The 24865-nt window shown below is 46.9% G+C and overlaps 1 protein-coding gene across 1 annotated transcript in view; it reads right to left on the minus strand.

The window, feature by feature from the left end:
* LOC141975278 (maestro heat-like repeat-containing protein family member 2B) overlaps nucleotides 1-15564 on the minus strand; it is a 129341-nt gene extending 113777 nt beyond the window's left edge. Inside the window, exons 1-8 of the mRNA XM_074935575.1 lie at nucleotides 15452-15564; nucleotides 13889-13998; nucleotides 12903-13055; nucleotides 11573-11727; nucleotides 4617-4754; nucleotides 4285-4396; nucleotides 2011-2157; nucleotides 653-835 (exon numbers count right to left, since the gene is read on the minus strand). Of these exons, the coding sequence (XP_074791676.1) occupies nucleotides 653-835; nucleotides 2011-2157; nucleotides 4285-4396; nucleotides 4617-4754; nucleotides 11573-11727; nucleotides 12903-13055; nucleotides 13889-13897 (897 nt within the window). The 5' untranslated portion in view covers nucleotides 13898-13998; nucleotides 15452-15564. The remainder of the gene's footprint in view (nucleotides 1-652; nucleotides 836-2010; nucleotides 2158-4284; nucleotides 4397-4616; nucleotides 4755-11572; nucleotides 11728-12902; nucleotides 13056-13888; nucleotides 13999-15451) is intronic.
* Nucleotides 15565-24865: the final 9301 nt, after the last annotated feature.

Here is a 24865-nt window from a genome sequence, read left to right on the forward strand (position 1 = left end):
CCTGCTGTCTTGCCAGTGCACCCATTCAGCTCCTTGGAAGCCCATCTAGCAGGCTGACTGGGATCGTGGGCTTCCAAACCCCCAGCGTCTGGGACCCCAGCTCTCAAATTGGCAACTCCCTGGCACTTCTAGCTCCCACAGTTTCCTGGGTTCCCAGCACCGGGATAGTCTGAGAGCAGACTGCCCGGACCCAAGGCTTTCAATAGAGCTCGGCTGAGAATAGTCATTCTGTTTCACAAAGAGTTTTGAAGTTTGGGGAGAGGGATTCCCACAAATAGGAACAAAACCAAAATTTGAAATCTCAGAATTCTCTGCAAAACGGAATCATTCCAACCCTCTCACGTAAAAATGGTATAGAGCAGGCCCAACACTCTCTATTGTACCTTGGAACCCCCTTTTCATGGTTATCTAGCTACCTAATCTAGTATTCAGACTTTCTTTGAGGTTCTCAGTGGCAAGAAAGAAGAACAGAAGGGGGAGACTGTGGGAGCAGGGATGTCATCCCCATCCTCCTAATGTTCTCCTCCTCCGTAAAACACCTCTCTTCCCTGGGGCCGAAACATCTCTTCACTCTGACATGAGCAATGCCCAGGGAGTAAATGGAGTCTAATCAAGATCGGTTGAACTGGGGTGGAGAGTTCTGGTCACATACGTTGTCAAAGTAGGTCCGGATCTGTTGGGTGAGGTCTCTGAAGGAAGAACCTATGTCCTTCTCTTTCAGCTCCTTCAGGACTTTGGCCACTGCTTTCATGCTCTCGCCAATGACTTCAGAACTGAAAGGGTCACTTAAGGCCCTGATCAGTATGACCATAAGAAACTTCTTGTGCTTTTTCACCTGGACAAACATACGACATTAAAGAACACTTATCACTGATCACACTTCTAATACGTTTTCTTTAGCATTATGAAGCTGTGGGAATTTCATATCCCCCTCCCACCCCCCGGAGACCTATAGCTATATTTCAGACCAGGTTCCAGCTACAATGAGCCAAACTCGGGGCCATAATACACCTGTGTCATCCTATTATTAGATTCCTAGTTACTTAGATTCCAAGGCCAAAAGGAACCCTTGTGATTATCCGGTCTGACCTCCTGCATAACATTGAACTTCCCCGAAATAGACTCTGTTGGAACTAGAGTGTACCTTTTAGAAAAACGTTCAATCTTGATTTTAAAATTGCTAGTGACAGAGAATCCACTACAACCCTTGGTAAATTGTTCCAATGGTTAATTAAAATTACCATTAAAAATCAATGCCTTATTACCAGTCTGAATTAGTCTAGCTTCATTTTCCCCCATTGAATCTTCTTATCCCTTTGTTTGCTAATGGGAAGAACCCATTCTCAAAATGTGCTCCCCATGTGAGTAGTTCTAGTCCTCAAGTCACTCCTTAACCTTCTCTTTGTAAAGCTAAATAGATTGAGCTCCCTGAGTCTATCACTAGAGGTATCTTTTCCAATCCTTTGAGAATTCTTGGGACTCTTCTCTGAATCCTCTCTAATTTATCAGCATCCTGCTTCAATTGTGGACACCTGATCTGGACACAGCAGTCCAGCAGTGCTCACATGAGCGTCATATTCAGAGGGAAAAGAACTTCTTTACTCTTAGTCAAGATTCCTCTCTTTATGCCTCTAAGGTCATTTCAGCCCTTTTGGCCACAACTTCGCATTGGGACACCTTATGTTCAACTGATTCTCTGCCATGACTCAAGTGGTTTTCAGCATCATTGCTTCTTGGGATAGAGTCTCTCATCCTGTAAGTATGGCCTGCATTTTTTGTTCCTAGATGGAGACATTTACACATGGTCATATTAAAGTGCACAGATTGTTTGCTTATGCCCAGCTTAGCAAAGGATCTAGCTTGCTCTGTATTGACTGCAAAGAGGTTACTCGGGTATGTGGGAGAGCAGAATTTGGCCTAGTGCATTGTGTGCAGCCTCTGTAAACTCCGAACAATTATTTCCCTTGGTTTCTCTAGTTATGCTGCATTCTAGTCAGTATTCTCTCTTACCTTCTCAGGCGCCCCATAGACTAAATTTCCCAGACCTCTTACAGCCATCTGCCGGACAATGCTGTTCCTATCATGGGACTTTTCTTCCAAGATGTGTAAGACTGGCTTAAGGAACTTCTTCTCCCTGAGCATGGGATCACTCATTAGCTGAAAGAAAATCAACCTGTCCATTAGCCCCAATATGATCGTTAAGATTGGGAATAGAATTTGAGCCGACATGTCATACACTAAAAACAACAAGGAGTCCTCCTACAGCCCCAGTTTTGAGGATACAGAGAAATATGGCTACCCCTCTGATACTTGGCACATAATACACTGTAACTTTAGTATTCCACACAAATGAGAAAGGTCTACAAAACATGGAGCTTTCCTTTTGGGCACTAGAATAGGGATCCACTCACCTCTTGAGAGCCTCTTAGTGGCTGGGTATGGTATCACAGTCCTTTTCTCACCCCTCGTGCACCCTGCCAGCTGTCCTCAGTGAGTCTTCTGTGGCTCAGGCCTCTGGCTGAGTCCCAAAGTCCAAATGAACCCCTTCTGGGGTAGTCCAGAACAGTCCCATTGCCCTCACTAGGGTCTCCAGCCCCAGCTCTGGGTCCTTTACATTCTGCCCTTTGTTCAAGCTCTCCATTAGCATTGTCCCCTCCATGGGGCTTATGCCACTGTTGGTGGTAGGGGAACCTGGGCCTGCCCCTAACTCTGGGTTCCAAACCATGGATCCTATAAACAGGAGCTAGGCACTGCTTGATTTCAGTTCATTGTCGCTTCTTCCTACCCGCCACTTTTAGCTTCACCCTCACCTCAGGGTTAAAGTTCTTCGGGACTCTCTTCCTGAAAACCCAGCTTAAGTAAAGGCTGCCAGAATCAAACTCTGGCTGTCCCCTGAATTTCTGTGGCCAGAGAGCAGCGCCCTTTCTTGCCCCTCCAGTTCCTGCCAGAAACTGACCTGCTAAAGCCCTTCATAGAATCATAGAATCATAGAATATCAGGGTTGGAAGGGACCTCAGGAAGTCATCTAGTCCAACCCCCTGCTCAAAGCAGGACCAATCCCCAATTAAATCATCCCAGCCAGGGCTTTGTCAAGCCTGACCTTAAAAACTTCCAAGGAAGGAGATTCTACCACCTCCCTAGGTAACGCATTCCAGTGTTTCACCACCCTCCTAGTGAAAAAGTTTTTCCTAATATCCAACCTAAACCTCCCCCACTGCAACTTGAGACCATTACTCCTTGTCCTGTCCTCTTCTACCATTGAGAATAGTCTAGAACCATCCTCTCTGGAACCACCTCTCAGGTAGTTGAAAGCAGCTATCAAATCCCCCCTCATTCTTCTCTTCCGTAGACTAAACATTCCCAGTTCCCTCAGCCTCTCCTCATTCAGCTCCTTTTAGCCGAGCCTGATGGGCTCGGATTGGCTGCTTTCATGAGGCCTCTCTAGACAGACCCAGATTGGGGGCTTCTTTTCCTGGGGCAGGGTGTAATAGGACCACGGGGCCTCTTGTAAGGAGCCTTAAAGCCCAGGTACAGCCCATCATAGGCACAGAGAGGTTGTTTTTCTTAGAACCAGATAAGCTCCGAAGATAGTTGCTTAGCATAAGTGGGAAATATGATGCAGAAGTTGGAGGAAGACTGTGGAAAGGGAGGATGCTCCAGCAGGTATCCCCACACTAGCCTAGGACTTAGGAGACCCAGGTTCCATTTCCTGCTCCCTCAAAGACTTCCTGTGTGACCTTGGGCAAGTCACTTAGCCCTTCTGTGCATCAGTTCCCTGTCTGTAAAATAGGAAACATAGTGCTTCCCTACCTCGCAGGAGTGTGGTGGGGATACAGACATTAAAGAGTTTGGAGGTCCTCAGATACTAGAGTAATGAGAACCTAAGATAGACATTAATGTAGTTGTAGGTTGCTTGGTTGGTAGTATTAGGACGCTCGGTTCATTCAGAAGATGTGCTGAGCTAAACCAAAATCAGGAGCTGTTGGTTAGGATCAGCACTAGGACTTGGCAGAAGAGGTCCACTCATCCAAACTCTGTCCCTATCTCTCTCAGCCAGCACCTGTGGTTGTGTAGCTAGTATAGGCAATGGCGGCAATAAAAACCACAGAGAGAGAAGGACTCAGAAAGGTATCGTGAAGTTCCTGGTGAGGTTTCCATATAAAGGAGGACCTCTTCTACTGTCTAAAATGACAATTCCTCCTATGAACTGAACTGTACAACTCCCGAAAGAAAGGCAGACAAGAGTCTAATGGTGAAACTGCTCTTCAGAGCCCTGTGTCTTACCTGGGCAAGGAAAGCTGTGCTGGTGACTCGGTGGTTTTCTGAGGGGGAATTCACCCAGGGGAGGAGGCTCTGTATGATCTCAGGTGTTATGAGTCCAGATCTTAGCAGAAGACTGGAAGACAAAAGAAACCGCTCATGGGCTAGATTGCACATTTCAAAAACTCAGCTGCTCTGAGCATACAGCTCTGATAGCTAGGAGTGGGAGCTGTGTGTTTCCACCCAGGACACCCCCGCACCCCCTGCCCACAAAACTATAAACAGGAGGTTCCCTCTCAGCCACTCTATTGGCTACTCATTCCCAAGGATAAAATGATGCCTCCTAGATCTCTTACCTCACCAGCAGACACACTCCCTCATGGTGAGTCTTGGGGTTTTCCACAAGAGTCCAAGTCCTCTGCTTCCTGAGCGCTCTCACCAGTCTCTCATTCCCACCCTTGAAAAGCACAGATTCTAATGCTTTGATAGAAAGCCTGGGGAAAGAGAGGCACAGAACTGCAGCAATCAGGAGGAAGGTGCAGCTTGAACAGAGAGTCAGGAAGCTCCAGTTACTTCTCAGGTCTGCTGTTCAATCGGCAGTTCACCCATTGGCAACGTCCTGGACACCAGTGTCCCTGGAAGGACTTGATGCTGGGAGGTAAGGTTCAGTCTCATACATCTCATAGGACTAGTTTTGCTAGGGACAAAATTTTGCAGTCCTTTTTCTCTTTCTGCAAGGAGTATGGGCACTAGCAGAGTACAGTGATATGGAAAAGATACATGATCAGGACCCAGAAACAGGGGGCATAGAGTGTGGTGATCACTAATGGACATTTTGGGGTCATATCTCCAGATATGAGCTGACAGAGTGCTGAGGGTTTGCACTTCAGTCAGCACTCTGGTCACTATTCGTACTAATTCGGTTCCTCACAGAAGGCCTAATTGGATAGAGGTGTACCCGATTACGAGGTCAGATTGGGGCTAGTGAGTCAAGGAACCAACCATTCCATTAACAGGGAAACTGTATAAAAGGACATGGGCAGGAGCCCTTTGAGGGGAACAGACAGAGAAAGAAACTTGGGTGACCAGATGTCCCGATATTTGGGGCTTTATCTTATACAGGTGCCTATTCCTTCCCCCCCCCCGCCCCCACCCCCGTCCTGATTTTTCACACTTGCTGTCTGGTCACCCTAAGAGAAACAGAAAGACAAAAAGCTAGGAGAGCCTGACAAAGTGAGGTCTCTGAGTGGAAACACCTTACCCCCCACCTGACTTTTGGAGAAGAGTTTAGAAAGTTGAGATACAATATAAAGGTGCTATGTATTGGTAGGGGGATTAAATAGACTATACGTTGGTGTTTACAAGCAAAAAAGTCTCAACACAGTCTGTGTTTGTGGAAGATGTGGGGGTGCAACACCCCTCTCTGTCACAGCTGGGGGCTCATCAGGGATTTCCCTGTTATCTATGCAAATGGAGAGCCTGTTGGAGAAGCCGGTGTAGAGGTTTGGCAGTCCGGGTGATGGAGGGAACACTGAAATGGGTGATGAAGCAGCAAAGAGAAGTGTAGAACAGGGGTTCTCAACCTTTCCGTTTCTGAGCCTCCCCCGACCCTCAACATGCTAGAAATACTCCATGGCCCAGTTCCAGGCCTCTGCCCCGCCAGGCATCAGAGTTTGGGGCTCCTGGATCCAGATTTTAACCCCACAGGGTGCAGGGACTTGGGGCTTTAGTGCAGGTGCTGGGCTCAAGGCTTCAGCTTTCTGCCCTGAGCCCCAGCTAGTCTAAAGCCAACCCTGCTTGGCAGACCCCCTAAAACCGGCCCGGTTGAGAACTGCTGGTGTAGAACAGTGGTCTCCAAACATTTTGGCTCACGCACCCCCAGGGTGACCTGCCGCAGACGCGCCACCGATGGAAGACCTGCCGCAGGCGGGCCGCCAGAGGGGAGCACCAGCCGTGGACGTGCAGAGCTGCTGCCGAAGGAAAAAAATGGCGGAGTGCAGTCCGGCGGCGCTACTGCTGCCACGCACCCCACGGGATCATCCCGCGAACCCTAGTTTGGAGACCACTGGTGTAGAAGACCCGACAGACCTTCCAACAATCCCAGCAGACAGAAAAACAGCCTTTCCTTGCCCGGTAGGTTTAACAGCAAAAGAGTCGGCAGGAATTTATACGGGAGCAAGCCCAGGTCTGGCAACAACTCCTCCAAAGTTTGGTGAGTCCCGTGACAGGAAATGGAAACCAGGCACAGGAGATCAGACTGTAAAATGGGACCTGCGAACAACCCCGATGTGGTTTTGGTTACTCTTCAAGGAGGAGCAGTGAGACCTCCTAGGGACAGAACAATGTGGGCCCTTCAACTGACACCCTATTTAACCGGGGAAGCACCTATAGGGCTTTTAGTGATGAGCAGGCAAGAGATTATGACATGATTAAGGCAGCCATGCTGGACGAGGTGGGGCCTGTCCACAGAAAAGTACTGCCAGAAATGTAGAGTTGAAAGATGGATTGAGGGATTATGCCTCTGTGCATTTGGACAGAAATTAAAAGATTGGGCCACTCATTGGTAAGGCCAGATACTCAGACTGTGGGGGAGATCATGGACTGCATGGTTCTGGAAGTTTCTTCAGAGTCTCCCTGAGCATACCCGAGTATGGGTTCTGTGGCGCCAGCCAGTTCATCTGGACCCCACAGTTAAAGTGAGAGGAATTTGCAGAGGCGGACATTCCCAGAGTGAGTCAGTGGTTTAAGGGATGAGATTTGAGAAGGACCAGAGTGCCTACAGCTGGGAAGGGCAGCAAGAAGAAGAGGGAGGAGCCTCAAGGAACTGTAGTGGGAGCTTGGCCTACGGTGTGCTTCCGACATGGACCTGAAGGACATCTAAAAAGAGACTGTCCGAAAATGGACTGTGGGTTTGCCCAGTTTTGTGGTTGGGACAAGACTCCCAGGCAGGGAAGAAAAAAGAAAGTACCTACCGTATCGGTCTGGGTAGGGAGGAGCCACCAAAGGGACTAATGGACACAGCTTCATCCTGTTTGCTAATCAGGCAGGAGTTAGTGAAACCCCACTGGATACTTCCCAGAGGTAGGATCAAAACTGAATACCAGGTCCATGGGGACAATAAATTCTGCCCAATGGCAGAGGTGACTCTGAAAATTAAGGGGAAGTTTAGGCAGAAACATGTAGGGGTAGTGGATGGATTGCCCCACTGCCTTCTACTGGGCATGGACTGGAATCCCTTTCTAACAGGGACACCAAGGCAGGTATGGAGGCCCAGGAGGGCGGAAATAAAACCTGAAGGGCCAGGTAAAGAGGAAATATAGGTAAAGGGGCTGGAGGAACCTAGACACGAAAGTATAGACAAGAGGGAGGAGAAAGAAAACAAAGGTCAAGCGTAAAGGTGACTTAAGATCATCCATTGGGGTCAAACAGTCATCAGAGCCCTTACCACCAGCATCTCAGGAGCAGGCATCCCTAGAACACTTTGGAGGGACTCAGAGCAGTCTGTGTCCATGGAAGAGGCCGGGGCACAGCCTACCACCCCGTCACATATAGGTACCTAAAATGGGCCTGCACATTGTCCAACAGCATGAGCAGAATATATACTCGTGTCTGCAGCGCCAGCAATCACATAGCTAGGTACCCATCCATCTGAACAAATTCAAGTTTTGTGGACAAAACTGAGGCACCCATCTTGAAAACCTGACCTACTGTGGCCACTACATAAGATCAGCCTTACTGGGTCAGTCCAATGGTCCATCTAGTCCAGTACACTGTCTTCCACCAGTGGTCAATGCCAGCTTCTTCAGCAGGAATGAACAGAACAGGGCAATCATGAAATGATCCAATCCCTGTTGTCCAGTCTCAGTTTCTGGCGGTCAGAGGCCAAGGGACACCCAGAGCTTGGGGTTGCATCCCTGACCATCTTGCCTAATAGCCATTGATGGACCTGTTCTCCATGAACTTATCTCATTCTTTTTTTTTTTTAAACCCAGTTATACTTTTGGCCTTCACAACACCCCTTGGCAATGAGTTCCACAGGTTGACCGTGTGTTGTGTGAAGTAGTACTTCCTTATGTTTATTTGATACCTGCTGCCCATCTGTGAACAGAGCTGAGATCCTGGTTTCCTAGGAAAATTCAGAGACATTATAAAACCATGAAGTCTGTAATTTGAGCACCTTGTTGGCATGGAATAAAGAAACACAACAAGAAGAGAAACTAATAATGTTGTGAGATTGGTGGGAAATGTACTTGAATGTGCTACCAGAGCTGAAGTCAACTGAGGACTCAGGAATCTTAGTGTTAACTGGCGAGGGGCACAGAGTGGGTGCCGAGGGGCCTGGTACGTACATTCTAGCTCACTAAAAGATTGCCCCATGAGTCTCAAATAAAAGCCCATGTCACCAATATCATTGTGAAACGCATGTACAGATGCTGTGTCAAGAGTCATGGATATGAATTGAAAATTACATTCTTAGGATCTGTGTCTCGGGACTAGTCACCAGGAAAGGTGACAAAATGGTTTTCTTTCAGGCAAGAAATGTTTATCCATCTCTTTGTTTTCATGTACATTAAGCATGTAGGGTTCACATTCAGTTGAGAAGGCCTGTGAGAACTTCAAAGAAAGAAAAGTAGCAGGAAGTAGACAGGGGGTGGGGACCCAATTTTGGGGTATACATCAAAGGTTTGCTCTAGTCTATTTGGGGGACATCTTTCACTTAGGAAGTAGATGGACCGCGAGTTTGCTTCATGAAAGAAGGGTCGCGATCAGGCTTGGTTGAGAACTTTGGGTGAGAAACATCTTTAGACAGGAGGTTAACCTCTTGGTTAAGTTTAGTTTCTAGGAGCAGGTTATGATTTCGTTTGAAATGTAACCATTTTTTGCTTGCATTCTTACTCACGGTCACTGGAATCTCTGTTCTTTGAGAATCTCGGTTCTTGTTTTCACTAGAAATATATCTAGGTGCTGTGAGTTTTGCAGTACAGAGTATAAGTATCTAGTGTAGAGTCTAAAGTAGAAGTAATAAACTGGTGTGTCCTGTTCCATTGGGAACAGCAGGCCTGATCATTCTGTGGGAGTTCAGTGGATAAAGGGCTGGACACTCTACGGAATGGTCAGAAGACTCGGGGGTTGGTGTGTGCCTGTCATTAACCTGTACAAAGAGACGGAGGTCTGAGGAGGCCTGGGTGGCAGCGTTCGTTTTGCCAGAGCCTGGTAGTTTCAGGGAACTGACCCACAGCAGGCACAGACAAGACTTCCTCACTCGAAGGGCATGTGATGGTAAGGTGCCTCGTAACCCTGGGAGCTCCGGGGGAGCGTCACACAACTCTACTGGAATTCTCTTTGTTTCTCTCCCTTCCTTCTAATTACCGGCAAGGGTTCCCCTCAGTAAGTTGTAGCCCTCTTCGCAGTTGGCTCGGGCTGCTTCTCGTTGGCAAAGGCAGCTTTTGTCCGAGGGTTTGGCTGACTTGCTGCAGGAGAACGGGAAACAACTCTGGGAGCAGTTCCTGCACAACTTTGCTCGACTGCAGGGCTGACACCACCTCAAAGATGGCACATGTTGCCTGAAAGGAGAGCATGGTAAAAAAGGAGATCTCTTCCCAACGCCATCACACCCTGTCTCCCCTTCTGATATCTGCTGTACTAAATTCTTCCTTCTGCCAGTAACTTGAATGACAGCGAGCAACTTGCTTAACTCGTGGCTCACTTTCCCACATCTGTACAAATGTGTATGACCTCCCAAGGCATGCTGTGAGTCCAAAGGAAGATTTGCAAAGCACTGTGAGAAACCTGCTCCAAAGACTTTCTAAGGGCCAGATAGTATTAAGTAAATCAGTAACGTAGCTAAAACTGCCGTATTTGTTCCACAGACAGCAGAGCCGGACTCAGGGAAACAGTCCATCAGAGGAGAAGTGCCCACACACCAATATTATACCACACTTCCTGCTTTCCATCAGCAGGATTGTCACAGGGCACAGGAAAGCCTGAAAGACGTGTCTGTCATCTAACTTACTGAGAGAGGTTCAGCAGCTGCCAAATGCCTGTCAATTTCTGTCTCTGAGGTGATGCTGCCTTCTGTTCTTGTTGGAGTCTTTATCTTCTCTATTAGGGCTTGTAGGACTTGAGTGGCAAGCAAGGGGTCTCCCCCCAGAGATCTCCACAGCTCAGCGGTGTCACTGCAGTTTAACAGAAGTTACAGGTGAGCCCTGGACACTTTTGTGGCTCACACTGAATGCGTCATATTTTAGTAAAGACCAAATGTTCTCCTTGCCTATGATGAGAGAGTTAGGAGTCCTGTCCTCCTTTAACGCTCCTCGTGTTTAAATATGGAGTTTCCAGTTACAGAACTAAGTTAAGTGACCTAGTCTTCCTGCAGCCTAACCATTAATACTAGACTTCAGAAGGACAGGACACAGAGCGCCAACCTCACTTCCTGTTTGCTCCACTTCCCAGTCAATATGGAATCATGAGCATGTGGCTCCCAAAGAGCTAGGGTTTGGAAGGCAAGTGGATGAAAGAAAAGCCAGAATCCTACTAGATGGACATACAACTATGAGAACAAATGTTCATGGCCATCCTGTGTCCCCTTCACAAATGGTGTCCCTACCCTCTGTTTGCCAGAAGCTGGGACTGGGCAACAGGGGATGGATCACTTGACAACGACCTGTTGTGTTCATTTCCTCTGGGGCATGTGGCACTGGTCACGGTCGCAAGACAGACTACTGGGCTAGATGGCCTTTTGGTCTGACCCAGTATGGCCGTTCTTATGATCTTAGATTCCAGCACTGATCACTGATAACTCAGTTAGGGATCTTTAAATGAAATGATGGATCTGCTTCCAGTCCACTTTGAAGTGCCAAGGGTGGCAACTCTGCTCTAGCGGCCACACCCTCACTGATACCAAGCAGAGGTCTGATGATAATATTGGCCCTAGTCTTTGCAATCGGCCAGGGATTTGCACTTGAAGCTGTCATGCTACCAGGAAACCAACAGCCACTGCTCATTTCCGGAGTGAGCTCAATTCAGGCGTCTAGAGAGGTAGATGCTTCCAACAATACACCCCGGTTATACCAGTAAAGATAGGTCTTTAGGATGTCAAAGCAGCTATTAATGAATGGAAACAGAATGACACTTAATTTCTCTCCGCACCCCAACTTAACATGTTCTTGGACCTTCCTGCAGAAAGAGCCAGGCTATTAACCCTTAGGAATGATCCCAAACTGTCTGCTGCTTAAATGAAGCCCTACATCTCCTAGTAAAGCTGTGGGATCCATGTTTTACCAAGAAGAATGCAATAGGTAGCGGTATATACCTGTCCATCGGCAGACCTTTGCTGAGGAGGCTGGAGATCACTGCCTCTTGGTGATGGTGAGCTAGAATGGACACTGCCTCCACCAGGAACTGCCTCAAGCTGCCCTCCTGGATAGTAGGCATGTGGCGATATAGTATAGCCAGGATATCGGGCACCTGGAAGGAACAAAACCAGAAAGAAATGTCCCTTTTTCTTTCTCTCCATTCAGTCTACAGAATCAAAACCTTTCTTTAGCCATTTGCTGCTTTTTTAGAAATGCCTCTCTTCAAGAAGCAAATGTTCAAATACGTCTGCGTAACTTGAACCCACACAAATTGCCCACTCACGGCTGTAAAAATTAACACTGACACACACATAGACATACCAGGTTATTTAATGTGGTGGTGCCCAGCTATGCATTACATAAACCAGTTCACATGCACAAAAGGCGGCTTTGCTTGCCCGGATTTTGCAGGTGTGATTTAAGCAGCCAAATCTGACCATTTGCCTCGAAGAATGCAGAGCTCATCAACAACCACAAGCACAAAATAAGCAAGTGCTTTAAAGACAGTGTGTAAATGCCTGGGACTATGAACAGGGGACTACCTCTCATATTCATTCCTAGCCCTTCACATCTTCAAAACACTGTGCAAACATGGCAGTTCTGCTGCGAGGGTTCCCTGTCCTGAGGCCTTTCACCAGCCTTGTTAGAAGATTTGTGGAGAGCTCCTTTCATCTAGCCCTAATGCACTGGGCTCCAGAATAAGGCATATAAATAGTGGATCCCAAAGACACTAGAGTTTTCTCCCTCCCTCCTTCTCTTCTTAAAGGGAGGGTAGGTCTACACAGCAAAAAAATCCCGCAGCACTGAGTTTCAGAGCTCAGGTCAACCTGGGCCTGTGGGGCTTGCACGATGGGGCTAAAAGTGGAGCTGTTCCTGCTCGGGCTGGAGCCCAGGCTTAGAAACCTGGCAAGAGGGTGGCAATAGCCCAGTGCTCTTTTTAATCCATGTAGCCCTTAGCCATAGGCCTCCTAATACCTGGAGGCCTCCAAGTGCCAGTCATTCTGTCTTCCTGTATTTTCCTCAGAGTCTGTTTTCTCAAGCCTTTCTTGGCTGAATACTGTGGCAACAAGCTAGACCAATAAATAACCAACCATCTTCCTTTTCCCTTGGATTATCTCAGTCTACTGCTATTGATTCGGCCATTGCCTATCTTAGGGTAGGAACAGAGATGGAATCGACTCTATGTCCGAGGGGGAGAAACAGCAAGATTTTTCTTCCTTACACATGAGGGCAAAGATCAAAAAGCCTAGAGTTCAGGCAGAAAAGCTCTCCAGTTCCCAGTTTTACCTGGTCCAGCATGGCATCTCCACACTCCTTCAGGATGATCTTCATCCACAGTCCAGCTGCCGTGGCACAGGTGGGGCTAGCAGACAGCAGACCACCCAATGTGGCCGCAATAAAGTCTGTGGCCTGTTCGGAGGGAAAGTACTCACTAACAACCTGGGAACAAATCAAAACCAGGAGAGACCGCAATGATGTTTGGCTCCAGCACTTTTAAAAATGGAAAAAAAGATACCTGCATCAGCAAATGGAGAATTAGCCTCCTGTCTAGCTCGCCATTTGGGATTACAATTCTCTCTCTAGTCTATAGACTACATTTTTGTCTTCTACACTGATGATATCAGGTTAGAGGCAAAGACTCTGTTGCACAGCGAGCACAACATTGTACTGGATATGCAGGAGGTAAGTTTCCCGTTTGTAGTCTCTTACATACACTGCATCTTTTTACAGCACATAGAAGTCAGTCAAGAGAGGCGTGCACACAAATATCAGCGAAGGCAAACCCACAAGGTGACAGAATGAATCCTGGGTGGTTTCTCAGCTTGATGTTCCACTAACACAGTTTTTCTCCTGGATGGCTGGATGGCAGGGCCAGCTCCAGGCACCCGCCGAGGAAGCTCGTGCTTGGGGCGGCAGATTGCAAGGGGCGGTGTTCCGGCCAATCGTAGGGTGGCATGGGGGCTCTTTTATTTCATTATTTTTTGTGCTTCACCGCTCCGGATCAGTGAAAAAGCAAGAGCCGTCCCTGCTGGATAGGTACATGTGTGTGCATCCGCGTGCGCATTTTCATGGGCGTGCAACATTCTGTGGAATCTGGTTTTTACGTGGCATTCAGAGCACACATCTATGAAAAGCATCTTGCTGGTTACTAGCAACCAATGCCCCGCTCCCACAGCTCTCTCCGAGTATGGAAAGGCATCATGAAAGAGCAAACGTCAAATGAACGGTGCCCGGTCACTCGCACATCCGCACAAGCTTTTTGAGTCAGTTACCCTGGCCATTTTGGAAGATGCCTGAAACAGAGCCTCGGGGTCTGGAGCTGTTACTGCTTCACGGAGACATCTCAGCTCCTCCTCTGCTGAGCCCAGGTTTATGGACTGGCCTGGATTGGAGAAAAGGAGAAAAAGTACTGTAACGATTAGGGAAACTGAACCCCTACTGCATGGATCTTCATACGGGAGGATCCATGTGCTATGTTGTCATCAGCATAGTGTAAAATCTTGGCCCCACTGAAGTCAATGGCAAAACTCCTGGTGACTGGAATGGAGTCGGGATTACACCCTGAAATGTCTGAACGTTACCAGTCGTGGTATGTTATTGTGAATGATCCAGGATTGAACAAGCTCTGTGTTCAGCTTGGAGCAGCTTTCTGTGGGTGCCTGGTTTCAGTAGTCTCTCTGCTCTCACTATTTACATCTCAGCTCCTATTCAAGTACAACTCATGCAGGTAGATCAGAGGTTCCAGTTTAGAGGTGAATCCCTCCCCCAAACTCTCCTTGTAAAAGAGACGGGGATAGACAAAAAACTTCAGCAAGAAACCCAGGCTCATCAGTCACTTCTAAACAATGCTGGGATTACTATGTCGTACATTCAAAGGTTGCAGTCCTTTATTCTGTTTCTGAATCACCAACACTGTTTTTAGGACTGATTAAGAATAATTGGAAATAGGGTGACCAGGGGTCCTGATTTTATAGGGACAGTCCCCATTTTGGGGTCTTTTTCTTATATAGACTCCTCTTCCCCCCCCCACCCCCTGTCCCGAGGTTTCACATTTGCTGTCTGGTCACCCTCATTGGAAATGGCCTTAAACGATAACCAAGCTCTATCCCTTAACATCTAACCATTAGGTGAAAAGAATATCCTACTCTTTCACAAAGGGGAAAAATGGCCTGTACTTACTCCAATAGCTCTGAATGCTCATGACAGAGGGCTGCTGGAAGAACTTTTTGTTTACAGAATTATTCCAGGAAACCCCTCCAATCCAGCCAGTGGCAGGGGAAAGAGAATGAAAATGTTTAGTACCAAGGGCTTGTCTCCATGGAGATATTCAAGAAAGCTAATCCCCATTCATTTTCAAAATGCATTAGTTAAACTTCATTCAACACCTATGGGGACACACTTATTTAGAATTAAAGTGGCCTTCATTCAGGTTAGTTTCATTCATGGAATTCACTACAATTAATAAGGCCCATTTTAATTCAGAATCCGAGCATCCACACATGTGTTTAATGCCATTTACCTCATGCACTTTAAATGGACACCTTTAGTTCATTTGGATTAACTTTCCTTAGTGTCCCTGTGTAGACAAGCCCGAAGGAATTTAGCGCTTATCTACCTGTATGCAGACCATTTATTAGTTGTACAGTTCCCAAACGTGTGCTAAGCTCTTTACACATCAGAATCTTCTCTTCTAATGAGGTATTTACAAGATGCCCACCATTCTGTTATCTAAGCGACAACAGACAGGACAGAAAGAACTAGATAGGCAGACAAATGGACATTACAACAGTGAAAGAAGGTGAAGAATTCCTTATACCTGCTAATGGTCTCCTCACCTTGTATACAGAGAAGGCAGCTGATACAGTCAACCACCCACTGACGGGACGTGGCCAGCGAATCACAGCTGTATGGTGCTATTAGTCCAATCAGAGATCCAAACCCATCAAAAGTTCCCTGAGTCTAATGAAAAAAGAACGAAGAATGAATGGTCTCCAGTTGGACTAGACTTCACTTGCCATCCTTATTGTTCAGACCAGTCAGCGCTGTGTTTTTGGGGAACCAGGGCACAGTATCTAGCCTGTCTGACTCATGAAAGACACCCCCCGCCCCCACCAGTCTCTGTTGGAACCAAAACCCACCACAGAAAAGGCTTGCAGAGAACAATGAAGGGTGTTGGGAGACACACCTAGACCCCTCCTGAGAAGGGTGACAAGATTAAGACATCTCCATTTGCATACAGAATGAAGAACAGAGACAACTCCCCTAGCCTCATCTGCATGAAAGATGGGATAGGAATTAGCATGAAGAATGAGGGACAGAGAACCGCACTGAACTCTGGGACCAGAAAAGCAGGGACGCACTGCATCATGGGAATCCCTGCTCCAGATGCTAATGAACCTACGCCTGCACGCACCTAGCTCAGCAATTATCAGACCAATTCTAGTAATAAATCTTTATTATCCTAAAATACTGAAGCAGCCTAGTTGCCTTGTGAGCTCCCTGGAAAAAACCACCACCCATAGCCAAGAGTGATCAGCTCCTATTGCCTAGCCTAAAGAAAACCCTTGAAAACCCATCAGTTTACCCATAAACAAATCTAGTGTTCTCCCTTGAACCATTGTATTTTCTCTACAAAACCCCCTACCTATGCCCAAGTAAGGGTTCTGATGTATAGACTCAAACTCTGCATCAGTTCCACTGGGATTCCATCTCCTGACTGATCGTGCGGGGGCCTCTGCCTATCTCCAGCACTCAGGACCCTGAGCTACCACCATCACCTGGGAACCCCGCCCAGTTCAAGCCTCATGGAGTGGGTGAGATCCCCCCCCCCCGTCCCTCCGTTTTCTTTTCTTCCTCAGGTATTAAACTTTCAAATGTAACCATTATGTTTGTTTAGCCCTCCTTGTGCAGTTATCACTATTATTCAACAAATAACTTTTATGGTTCAGCTGGTTGCTTCTCTCTCTCTCTCTCTCTCTCTCTCTCTCTCTCTCTCTCTCTCTCTCTCCAAATTTTACTCTGTATTTTCCACTTCCCCCATTTACTCTGCAGCAACCCTTCTTTTACCTAAGCTAAAGATCCCGGTAGCGCCCAAAAATACTGTGGGGTTTGCTCATGAAGTGGGTCACTACCAGTACAATTGTAACGTGAAAGTGGGATAGGGATGTGTTAAACTTGGGGCACATAAGAGGGGAGCAGCTGGAAGTGCTGCGTAACCCAGCCCAGTGAGCACAGGGACACACGAGAGGATCAGCTGGAGAGGGCTGATGGACCTGGTCCTCTCACACTTGCTCTGCTAGTGTGTGCGTGCGTGCGCGCGTGTTCATCTAGTTCTAGGGCTGGAGGGACCCAGCCCTGGGGAACCGAGGTCCTGCAGGGCAGCTCCATTGGGAGGGGACTTGCAGAAGGAAGGAGTAGAGCTCCATAGGAACACACAAGTGACATAAGCAGCACAGTAATAGAATTACAGACCCTCCCCCTCCCCCCAAGAAGAGTAACCCTAATCAATGAGCCTACCCCAAAGTAACAGGCACATCTGGTAATATTGTGCCTCTGACTCCTGTACTGTACTGGGTAATGCACTTTGGAAAACATAATCCCAATTGTACATACAAATGGATGGGGTCTAAATGAGCTGTTATCACTCAAGAAAGAGACCTCAGAGTCATTGTGTACAGTTCTCTGAAAGCATCCGCTCAACATGCAGTCAAAAAAGTTAACAACATGTTAGGAACCCTTAGGAAAGGGATCGATAAGAAGACAGCAAATATCATTATGCCACGATATGAATCTACAGGACCCCCACACCTTGAATACTGCGTGCAGTTTTGGTCATCTCATCTCAGAAAAAGATGTGTTAGAATGGGAAGAAATACGGAGAAGAGCAACAAAAATTAGGCCTATGGGATAACTTCTCAGCCAAGGGAGATTAAAAAAAGAGCGACATTTCAGCTTGGAAAAGAGATGACAAAGAGGGAATATGCTAGAGGTCTATAAAATCATGACTGGTGTAGAGAAAGTCAATAAGGAAGTGTTATTTAGCCCTTCACCTAACACAAGACCAAGGGGTCCCCCAATGAAATTAATAGGCAGCAGGTTTAAAACAAACCAAAGGAAGCATTTCTTCACACAATGCAGTCAGAAGACAGGATACTGGGCCAGATGAACCATTCTTTTGCGGGAGGCAGGTTAGCCATTCTTATGTTTTATGTTCTTAGCTGGTTAAATAGAAATTTTCCTTTACCACCCTGGGAGCATAAGAACCAAGAATGCATTTGTGACACTGGCAGACCAGGCAACCTGTGTATGACCCATAATAACTTAACAAGAGGCACTTCCACTGTATCAAGACAGTTCACTTCCATGTGAATTTCAAAGAGATGGATTAGACTAGCAATCATCAACTCATTCAAAAATGAACAATAGATGCTAAGTGTCTTTGTCTGTGTTGATCTATATGCAGTTAGAAGTTTCACAATGTAACCAAATTAGCTTGTAGATGCTCATTCCCTTTCAGGTCTTCATTATGTATGCAAGGTGTTCAGTTAACCTTAAAATCAAAGATGTAAGATACTGCAGGAAACTAATAATTTCTACTTGGTCTTCAGCTTAACTCTCTGTGTTATAATGGAAGAACGGCTAATCACCTTATGCGAATGAGTAACTAGTTTACTGTGTATGCACAGGAAACAGAAGATTAGCTTCAAAGCAAAGTACAGGAAGGTCCTGCTGTAACCATTTTTGTGAGATAGGCTTGTCAGCCTGCTAGAATAGCTAGAAAAGAGAAGGCTCGGGCCTCATGCTGTCATCTCTAGTCTGCTGAAACTTTGAACAGGGAAAGTGTAAGCCATAGGACAGAGAGCTTCCAAATCATCATTTGAAAGAACCTGGAAAATGCATGGAAAAACTAACAGACTTTACATCTAAGCTGCCTTTGGATTCTGATCTGTTGGGATGATTCCAGAGAGACTTGTACAAGCCAGCAGTTTATTCCATCACTGTTGTGATCCTGAACTATGAACATTGACAGTCACTTGTATGGATATTGATCTTTTAACCATTTGTAACTCTCTTTCTTTTAAGAAGAAATCTTCAATTTAGTTATTAAGGATTGGCTGACAGCATGCTATTTGGGAAAGACCTGAGATTCACATTGACCTGGGGATAAGCATCTGGTCCTTGATGATGGGTGAACCTCACATATGGTGAATCAGGTTTTCAGTAACCCCTCACTATATTAGACTGGCTGTTTAGATGGGAGCCTAGGTCTGGAATGCCAAAAGGGGACCGTGTTTGGCATTTTGTTAACTAGGGTGGAAGGTCTTTTGCTGTTGACTTGGTGAATGTAATTCTAGAATAAGCCATCCGTTTGGGGGATTGTCTGCCCTCTACTTCTTGCAATCTGCCCGGAGTGTGGTCACAGCATTGTTGTGTAAACCTCTCTCTTATGGAAGCAGAGGGATCTTAGTCACTTTGAGATCCTAGCTGCTGCCCTGGAAGCGTTCTTCATGCATTTGCGTTGAGTGTCAGATCGGATATAAGCAGGGAAGTCAGCTCAAGGAAGAGGAAGGCTATACTCACTGTGCTATGAACTGTCTCTTGATAGGCAGTCAGCAGCTGGATGGTGGCCTGCAAGGCCCTTTCTCTCTCCCACTCCTTCTCTGAACTGAGCCACGTCTCTAGTAGCTGTTGGTAGAGCAGGGGAATGGACAGAGTTAGTACCAGAAAATCCCTCCCAAAAGTTCCTCTTAAACAGGTTTAATTGTCACTAAAATCCCTCTCCAAAGCATCCGACCTTCATAGAACGAAGGAATTACATGTCTAATGGAAGTCCCAGGGACCAGATTCACCTCTGAGTGATTGAAGCCAAAGGAGTTACATGAGAGATGAATCTGGGCCCGTGTATGTGAGGTCTCCTGTAGACTGTCTGATGGGAGCTGTCTACCACATTGCATGCTGTTTGATGTCTGCTGCTGTGTTCTGTTTCCTGGGCAACTTCTCCCACGTGGAGTGGCCAAATGACAGAGAGGAGCATTTCTTTTTATTAATTTGAAGAAGAGCAGAGAAGTCCCCCCCAGCCCAGCTCCTTTTAGAACTTCATTTGTATACTGAAGGTGCATCAAACTCCCCACCCCTCAGCTCTTCAAGATATTCTGTTCATGTCTGAGGAACAGGAAGTCTCCTCTGGATGAGTTTCCATACACAGGGCTTAACTCAATATGAATGAATTCCTCTTTGAAGAAGTGATCAGTTTCAACTGGTTCTCTTGGATTTGGCTACTGCAGTGGTGATTTTCTTGCCGGTCCAAGTAGTGTCAACTACACTGTAAGAAGTTGGTCCCAATCCAGCCCTGGCATAAAATGGCATAGCTTCTGTGGATTTCAGCGGGGCACATGCCTGCTTATCCCAGGAAGAATTTGGTGCTTTTTCGCCAACAATTCACTCCATTGTGGAAAATTCCTCCACAACTGAAGCTTGACCCCCTAAATCCCTGAATTTTCCCTGCAGTAAAACAAGAAACAAACAAACAAACAAACAATCTCCACAATGGTTCAATGGTCTACTCACTTGAAACATTTCCTGGAACCAGTGTGCAGTTGGTTCTTCCTCCAGCAAAGTCTTCATTAGCTTGCCAAGGGCTTCCAAGGACTCTACGTACAGTGACTGAAACCAGAAGAGAAGGAGTGAGGCTCAGCACAGATAATTTGTGTGTGGGGGGGGGACGGGACTGGGGGCTGGGGAAAGCTAACCATAACCTTGCCAGGGAGGCCATGTGTGACTGCCATCACCCAGTGCCTGCTGGGCAGAAATACAGTGGATGGTGCCTGAGGAGAACTGTTGTCACGTACCTGTACAGGCAAAGCATCCTTTGCTGTCTCACCTTCCTCTTTCATCATCTTCTCCAAGGGAGGGAGGGGAAACAAACTTTTGAAACACTGATGAAGGAGCTCACGGTTTTCCTTCAAGGTCAAAGATGGTTTGAGTTTGCTGGCAGAAGAAAGAGAGAGAGAGAGAAAAGTCATGCATTAGACTCAGTACCACCTCCAAGTAAAAGAAATGGGTCCAATGACTAGAGATTGTCCCAATCTAAAACCCCAAATGCAAACAACCCTTCACTTTGCAGCTGAGCACCTCTTTGCACCTCTATTAAGTATTGGCTCATCGAGAAGTAAAGCTAAAGCTTCAAGTCCCCTTTTTAGAGAAACCCACAAACTTCCTTCCCCCTGCCAGTTAGCCAGACACCTCCCGCCCCATCTGAACTCTCCTGCATTGTACTGCATGCCCCACAACCTCCAAGTTTGTGTCTTTCAAGCACAAACCTCCAAATGGACACATTCAAACCCTCAAGAACTAAAGTTCTGCTGGTGAGCAGCATGTGAGCCAAACCCGGCAGGCATCAAACTGCTCCCAACCTGGCACTCATGAACTAACAAAGACGACGTCACAGTGCCAGGAAATATGGCAGAAAATAGCCTACCTCAGATGTCTAATGGCAAGAATTGCCTTGTAGCGAACTGGAGATGCCAGGGAATCCAGTGGTTCCTTTTTAATGAAGTCCTGAAATGCATGAATAGGGACATAAAAATGGGAAATGGATTTGAAAGGCAGAGAGGCCTTCCTCTCACACCCTGAAACAGGGCCATATGCCAGATCTGTAATAAACAGACACCGTGCTCGGCAGGCTCTCTGCCTCAGAAATGGACCGTAGGGCCATCTGCAGGCTATATAGAGGACAGAAAGATAACTCGCCAGACACAAGCCATTCCTGCCACTAACAGCCCACAATAGGTCGGCATCCCTGCCAAGCTCAGAGTGGACCCAGCAGCATTCTGGGTGCCGTGCAGGTAGCTCATGAGACTGCAGTGGTACAGTCACAGCCAATGGATAAAACACCATCTACCTGGAAAACCAGTCTTATGACATTACAACAAACTCCTTTGTACTTCAGTCCTCAAAGCTCCTAATCACTCACCAGCATGTAGCCAAGGAGCTCCAGTTTGTAAGAGAAGTTGAACTTCTGGGAGTCTCTGGTCTCCAAAATGGCACAGCTAATCTCCGTGACATTCTGGATGAGGGTTAATTTTAGGTGCATGTCCTACATAATCCAGAAGGAGAAACAAGAGGATGTGGATGAGAAACGGAGAGAAGAACCAGAGTCCAGAAGATAAAGATCAGGAATTAAATCTAGCCTCAGGAGAGGAGAGAGGTGTCCACAGACCCCAGAAGGCAGAGGACCCTGGCTCTGCACCCACCTCAGAAGAAGAGAAAACCCAGGTTCATGAAAGAAATCCAGGGCCACTTACACCAGAGCAGCCAGGACTCCTGCTTGATGTAGCAAGGAAATCAAGCTCTGTGCAATTTAAACAAGCAACTTGTGGATAGAAAAGGCAAGAGCTGAGGGCAGATTATTTAGAATTTACCTTGTTTGTAAGAGCGATGCCCAGCACCTGAAAAACGAAATGCAAAACAGCTATTAGCAATGTCTATAGTCCCACATAACACACATCCTCAAAATGGCCTGGCTGGTGAATTATGGAGCAGAGAGAAATCATGATTGTTAAATCTTCCAAAAGGCAGGAAATGTATCCAGAGGGGGTGTTTTGCAGAGGTCAAGATCAGGGGCCATCCTACGGAATATTTGCATTTGTGAACTTCTGGAAGATATCCGTTTGGTTCAACTGTGATCAACTTTTTTGACAAAGGCTAAGTGAGAGTCTCAGGTAGACAGGGCAGAATTGAATGGCAAAGTGATGTGGCGAGGTTGCACTGAGAGGAGAGTCAGTACCAGCAGTCAGACACCTAGGGAACAGAAATAACGAGCACACAGACAAACAAGACGACAGAGAAGAGGTAAGGGAAGTAGTGAGTCCAAGAAACAGAGTGACAGCAAAGAAACTAAATACAAGTTAGCACCATTCTCTCTTGGTTAGCAAAAGATAGAGCTAGATACACATACATATTAGGGGAGTTAGAGTGGTATTCTGAATAGCCTGAGTGTGACTGCGTCTGAATTACTGTGTAGCTGTGCTCGACAGAATTTCAGAAGAATATAGAAAAACTAGAGAAAACACAAAGAAGAGCAACAAAAGTGATACAACATGTGACAGCTCACGCTCCATCCATTACAGTTTTAAATTTCAGTTATGTGACAAATTATTGCTCAAAGGAGAGTTTTAGAAAATACAAGCCCTCTCTCTATAAACTCAGAGGCAATGCTATAACTTCAGGGTAATGCCCCTCACAGTTGTCACGCAAAAGCTCTTACCTGACAACTGGTTCTGTAATGGTGAATGATGTTCCTTGTGATGTCTGCCTCTACTCGGGAGAGAAGCTGCTCTTTTGGAGCATGGACAGCCACGTTGCTGTATGTCAGCATCAGGGTGCGGTGAGTCTTGCCTCTTGTCCCATGGTGGTAATCCTAGACAATAGGAAACGTCACTAGAGACAAGTTCTTCTGATTCATTTGGCCTTGGAATGAATCAAACATTGGTGGAGCCGGGCCCCCGAGCCTTGAATACTGCTGGAGCCCGGGCACCATGAGCCCATAGAACTCGCCGCCCCGTCGCCATCATTCCCACTGGGTAACTCTGACCTAGAGAGCCGAAAAGGCTGAACCGACAGCAGTGGAGTACACGGGAGCTTAGTCATTGACACTGGTGGGTACAAGATCAGGCGCTAAATGTCTTGCCTAAGGCTGCACAGTGAGTAAGTGGCCGAGCCAGCAATGGGAGCCCAGAGGCCTAGTCTCCTGCGCTATCCTCTAGATCAGTGGTGTTCAACCAGGGGGACTTCTGTACCCCTGAGGGTCTGCAGGGGTCTTCCAGGGGGTATATCAACTCATCTAGATATTTGCCTAGTTTTACAGCAGACGACAAAGAAAGCACTTGCAAAGTTACTAACTCAAATTTCATACAATGGCTTCTTTAGACTACTCTATATACTGCCCACTGAAATGCAGGTACAATATTTAGATTCCAGTTGATTTATTTTCTAATTCTAGGGCAAAAATGGGAAAATAGGCAGTCTTTTTTCAGGAATAATGTGCTAGGACACTTTTATAATTTTATGCCTGATTTTGTAAGCAAGTAGTTTTTAAGTGAGGTGAAATTTGGGGTACACAAGACAAATCAGACTCCTGAAAGGGGGACACTAATCTGGAAAGGTTGAGAACCACTGCTCTAAATCAGAGGTTCCCTAATTGTCATCCGTAGACCACTGGTGGTCTACCTAAAGTGGGTTGATAAGCCACATGCTGCTTGCAACACCTCCTCATTTCCAGCTACTAACCTGGAATAAAAAACAGCTAAAAATACCTTCAATGCTTTTCCATGCAAGCAACTGATGTAGTTCCCACACATTGTGCATGGGAGGGGCGCTCAAGCCATGAGACATCAGACCATAAAAATCATTTGAGAGAACCCCAGCTCCACATTGTGCTCCTCTCTGCTTAACTGCAGGCATCACGTAGAACGCATACATTGGGGGACAATGCTAGCTGACCGGAGCAGACACTACCGTGGGGCTGCTGCCCCTGCTTTAGAGGGAGAGGAAGTTTGAGAGAACCCCCTGGCTCCTTTACCTTCAGGCGGCTGACGAACCCGGAAATCTTAACCTGGCTCATTGCAGCCCCAAACTCCTGAAGTGCCTTCAAGGTGAGGTCCAAGTGGCTCGCAGCACAGACTGCGAGGATGGAAACGACTCCCTGTCACCCAAGAGAAATACAGGTTAGGATCGAACCAGGTGCCTGATAGATCCCACGAGTCCATTCCTTTCACCCAAAGTGGTGTAAAGTGCCAATCAGGCCTGAGACACATGGGGAGCGGGCGCTGAGTGAAATAGCAATCAAGAGGATAGGAAGCAAAATGGCATCTGTCCCAGGCCAACTCAGAGCTGAGCCCCACAGGGAGCATTCAGGGATTACTTGGTAAAATGGGGAGAGGGACAGAGGCCTCACCTGTCTCTCAGGGGCTTCCATATAATCTGCTGTCGTCAGAAGTGTATGAATCTGTGATTTAACATGGACCAGGTCCTGACAAGCTGCTAAGGACATTCCTAGCGCCTTATACAGGAAACTCTGAAAGAAAGAGACCAGCCCTGGGATATCAGGAACACAACGTGCCTGTCAGTACAGACCCAGCTCAGCAACACTCAGGAAGGAACAAGACAGCCAAGTCCAAGCACCCATGCTGCAGAAACATCCCATCGTCTAGCCCAGCCAGAGAACCAACAATGCAGTACAGAGAAGCAGC

Source organism: Natator depressus, chromosome 20 (genome assembly GCF_965152275.1).
Source record: "Natator depressus isolate rNatDep1 chromosome 20, rNatDep2.hap1, whole genome shotgun sequence".
NCBI lineage: Eukaryota > Metazoa > Chordata > Testudines > Cheloniidae > Natator > Natator depressus.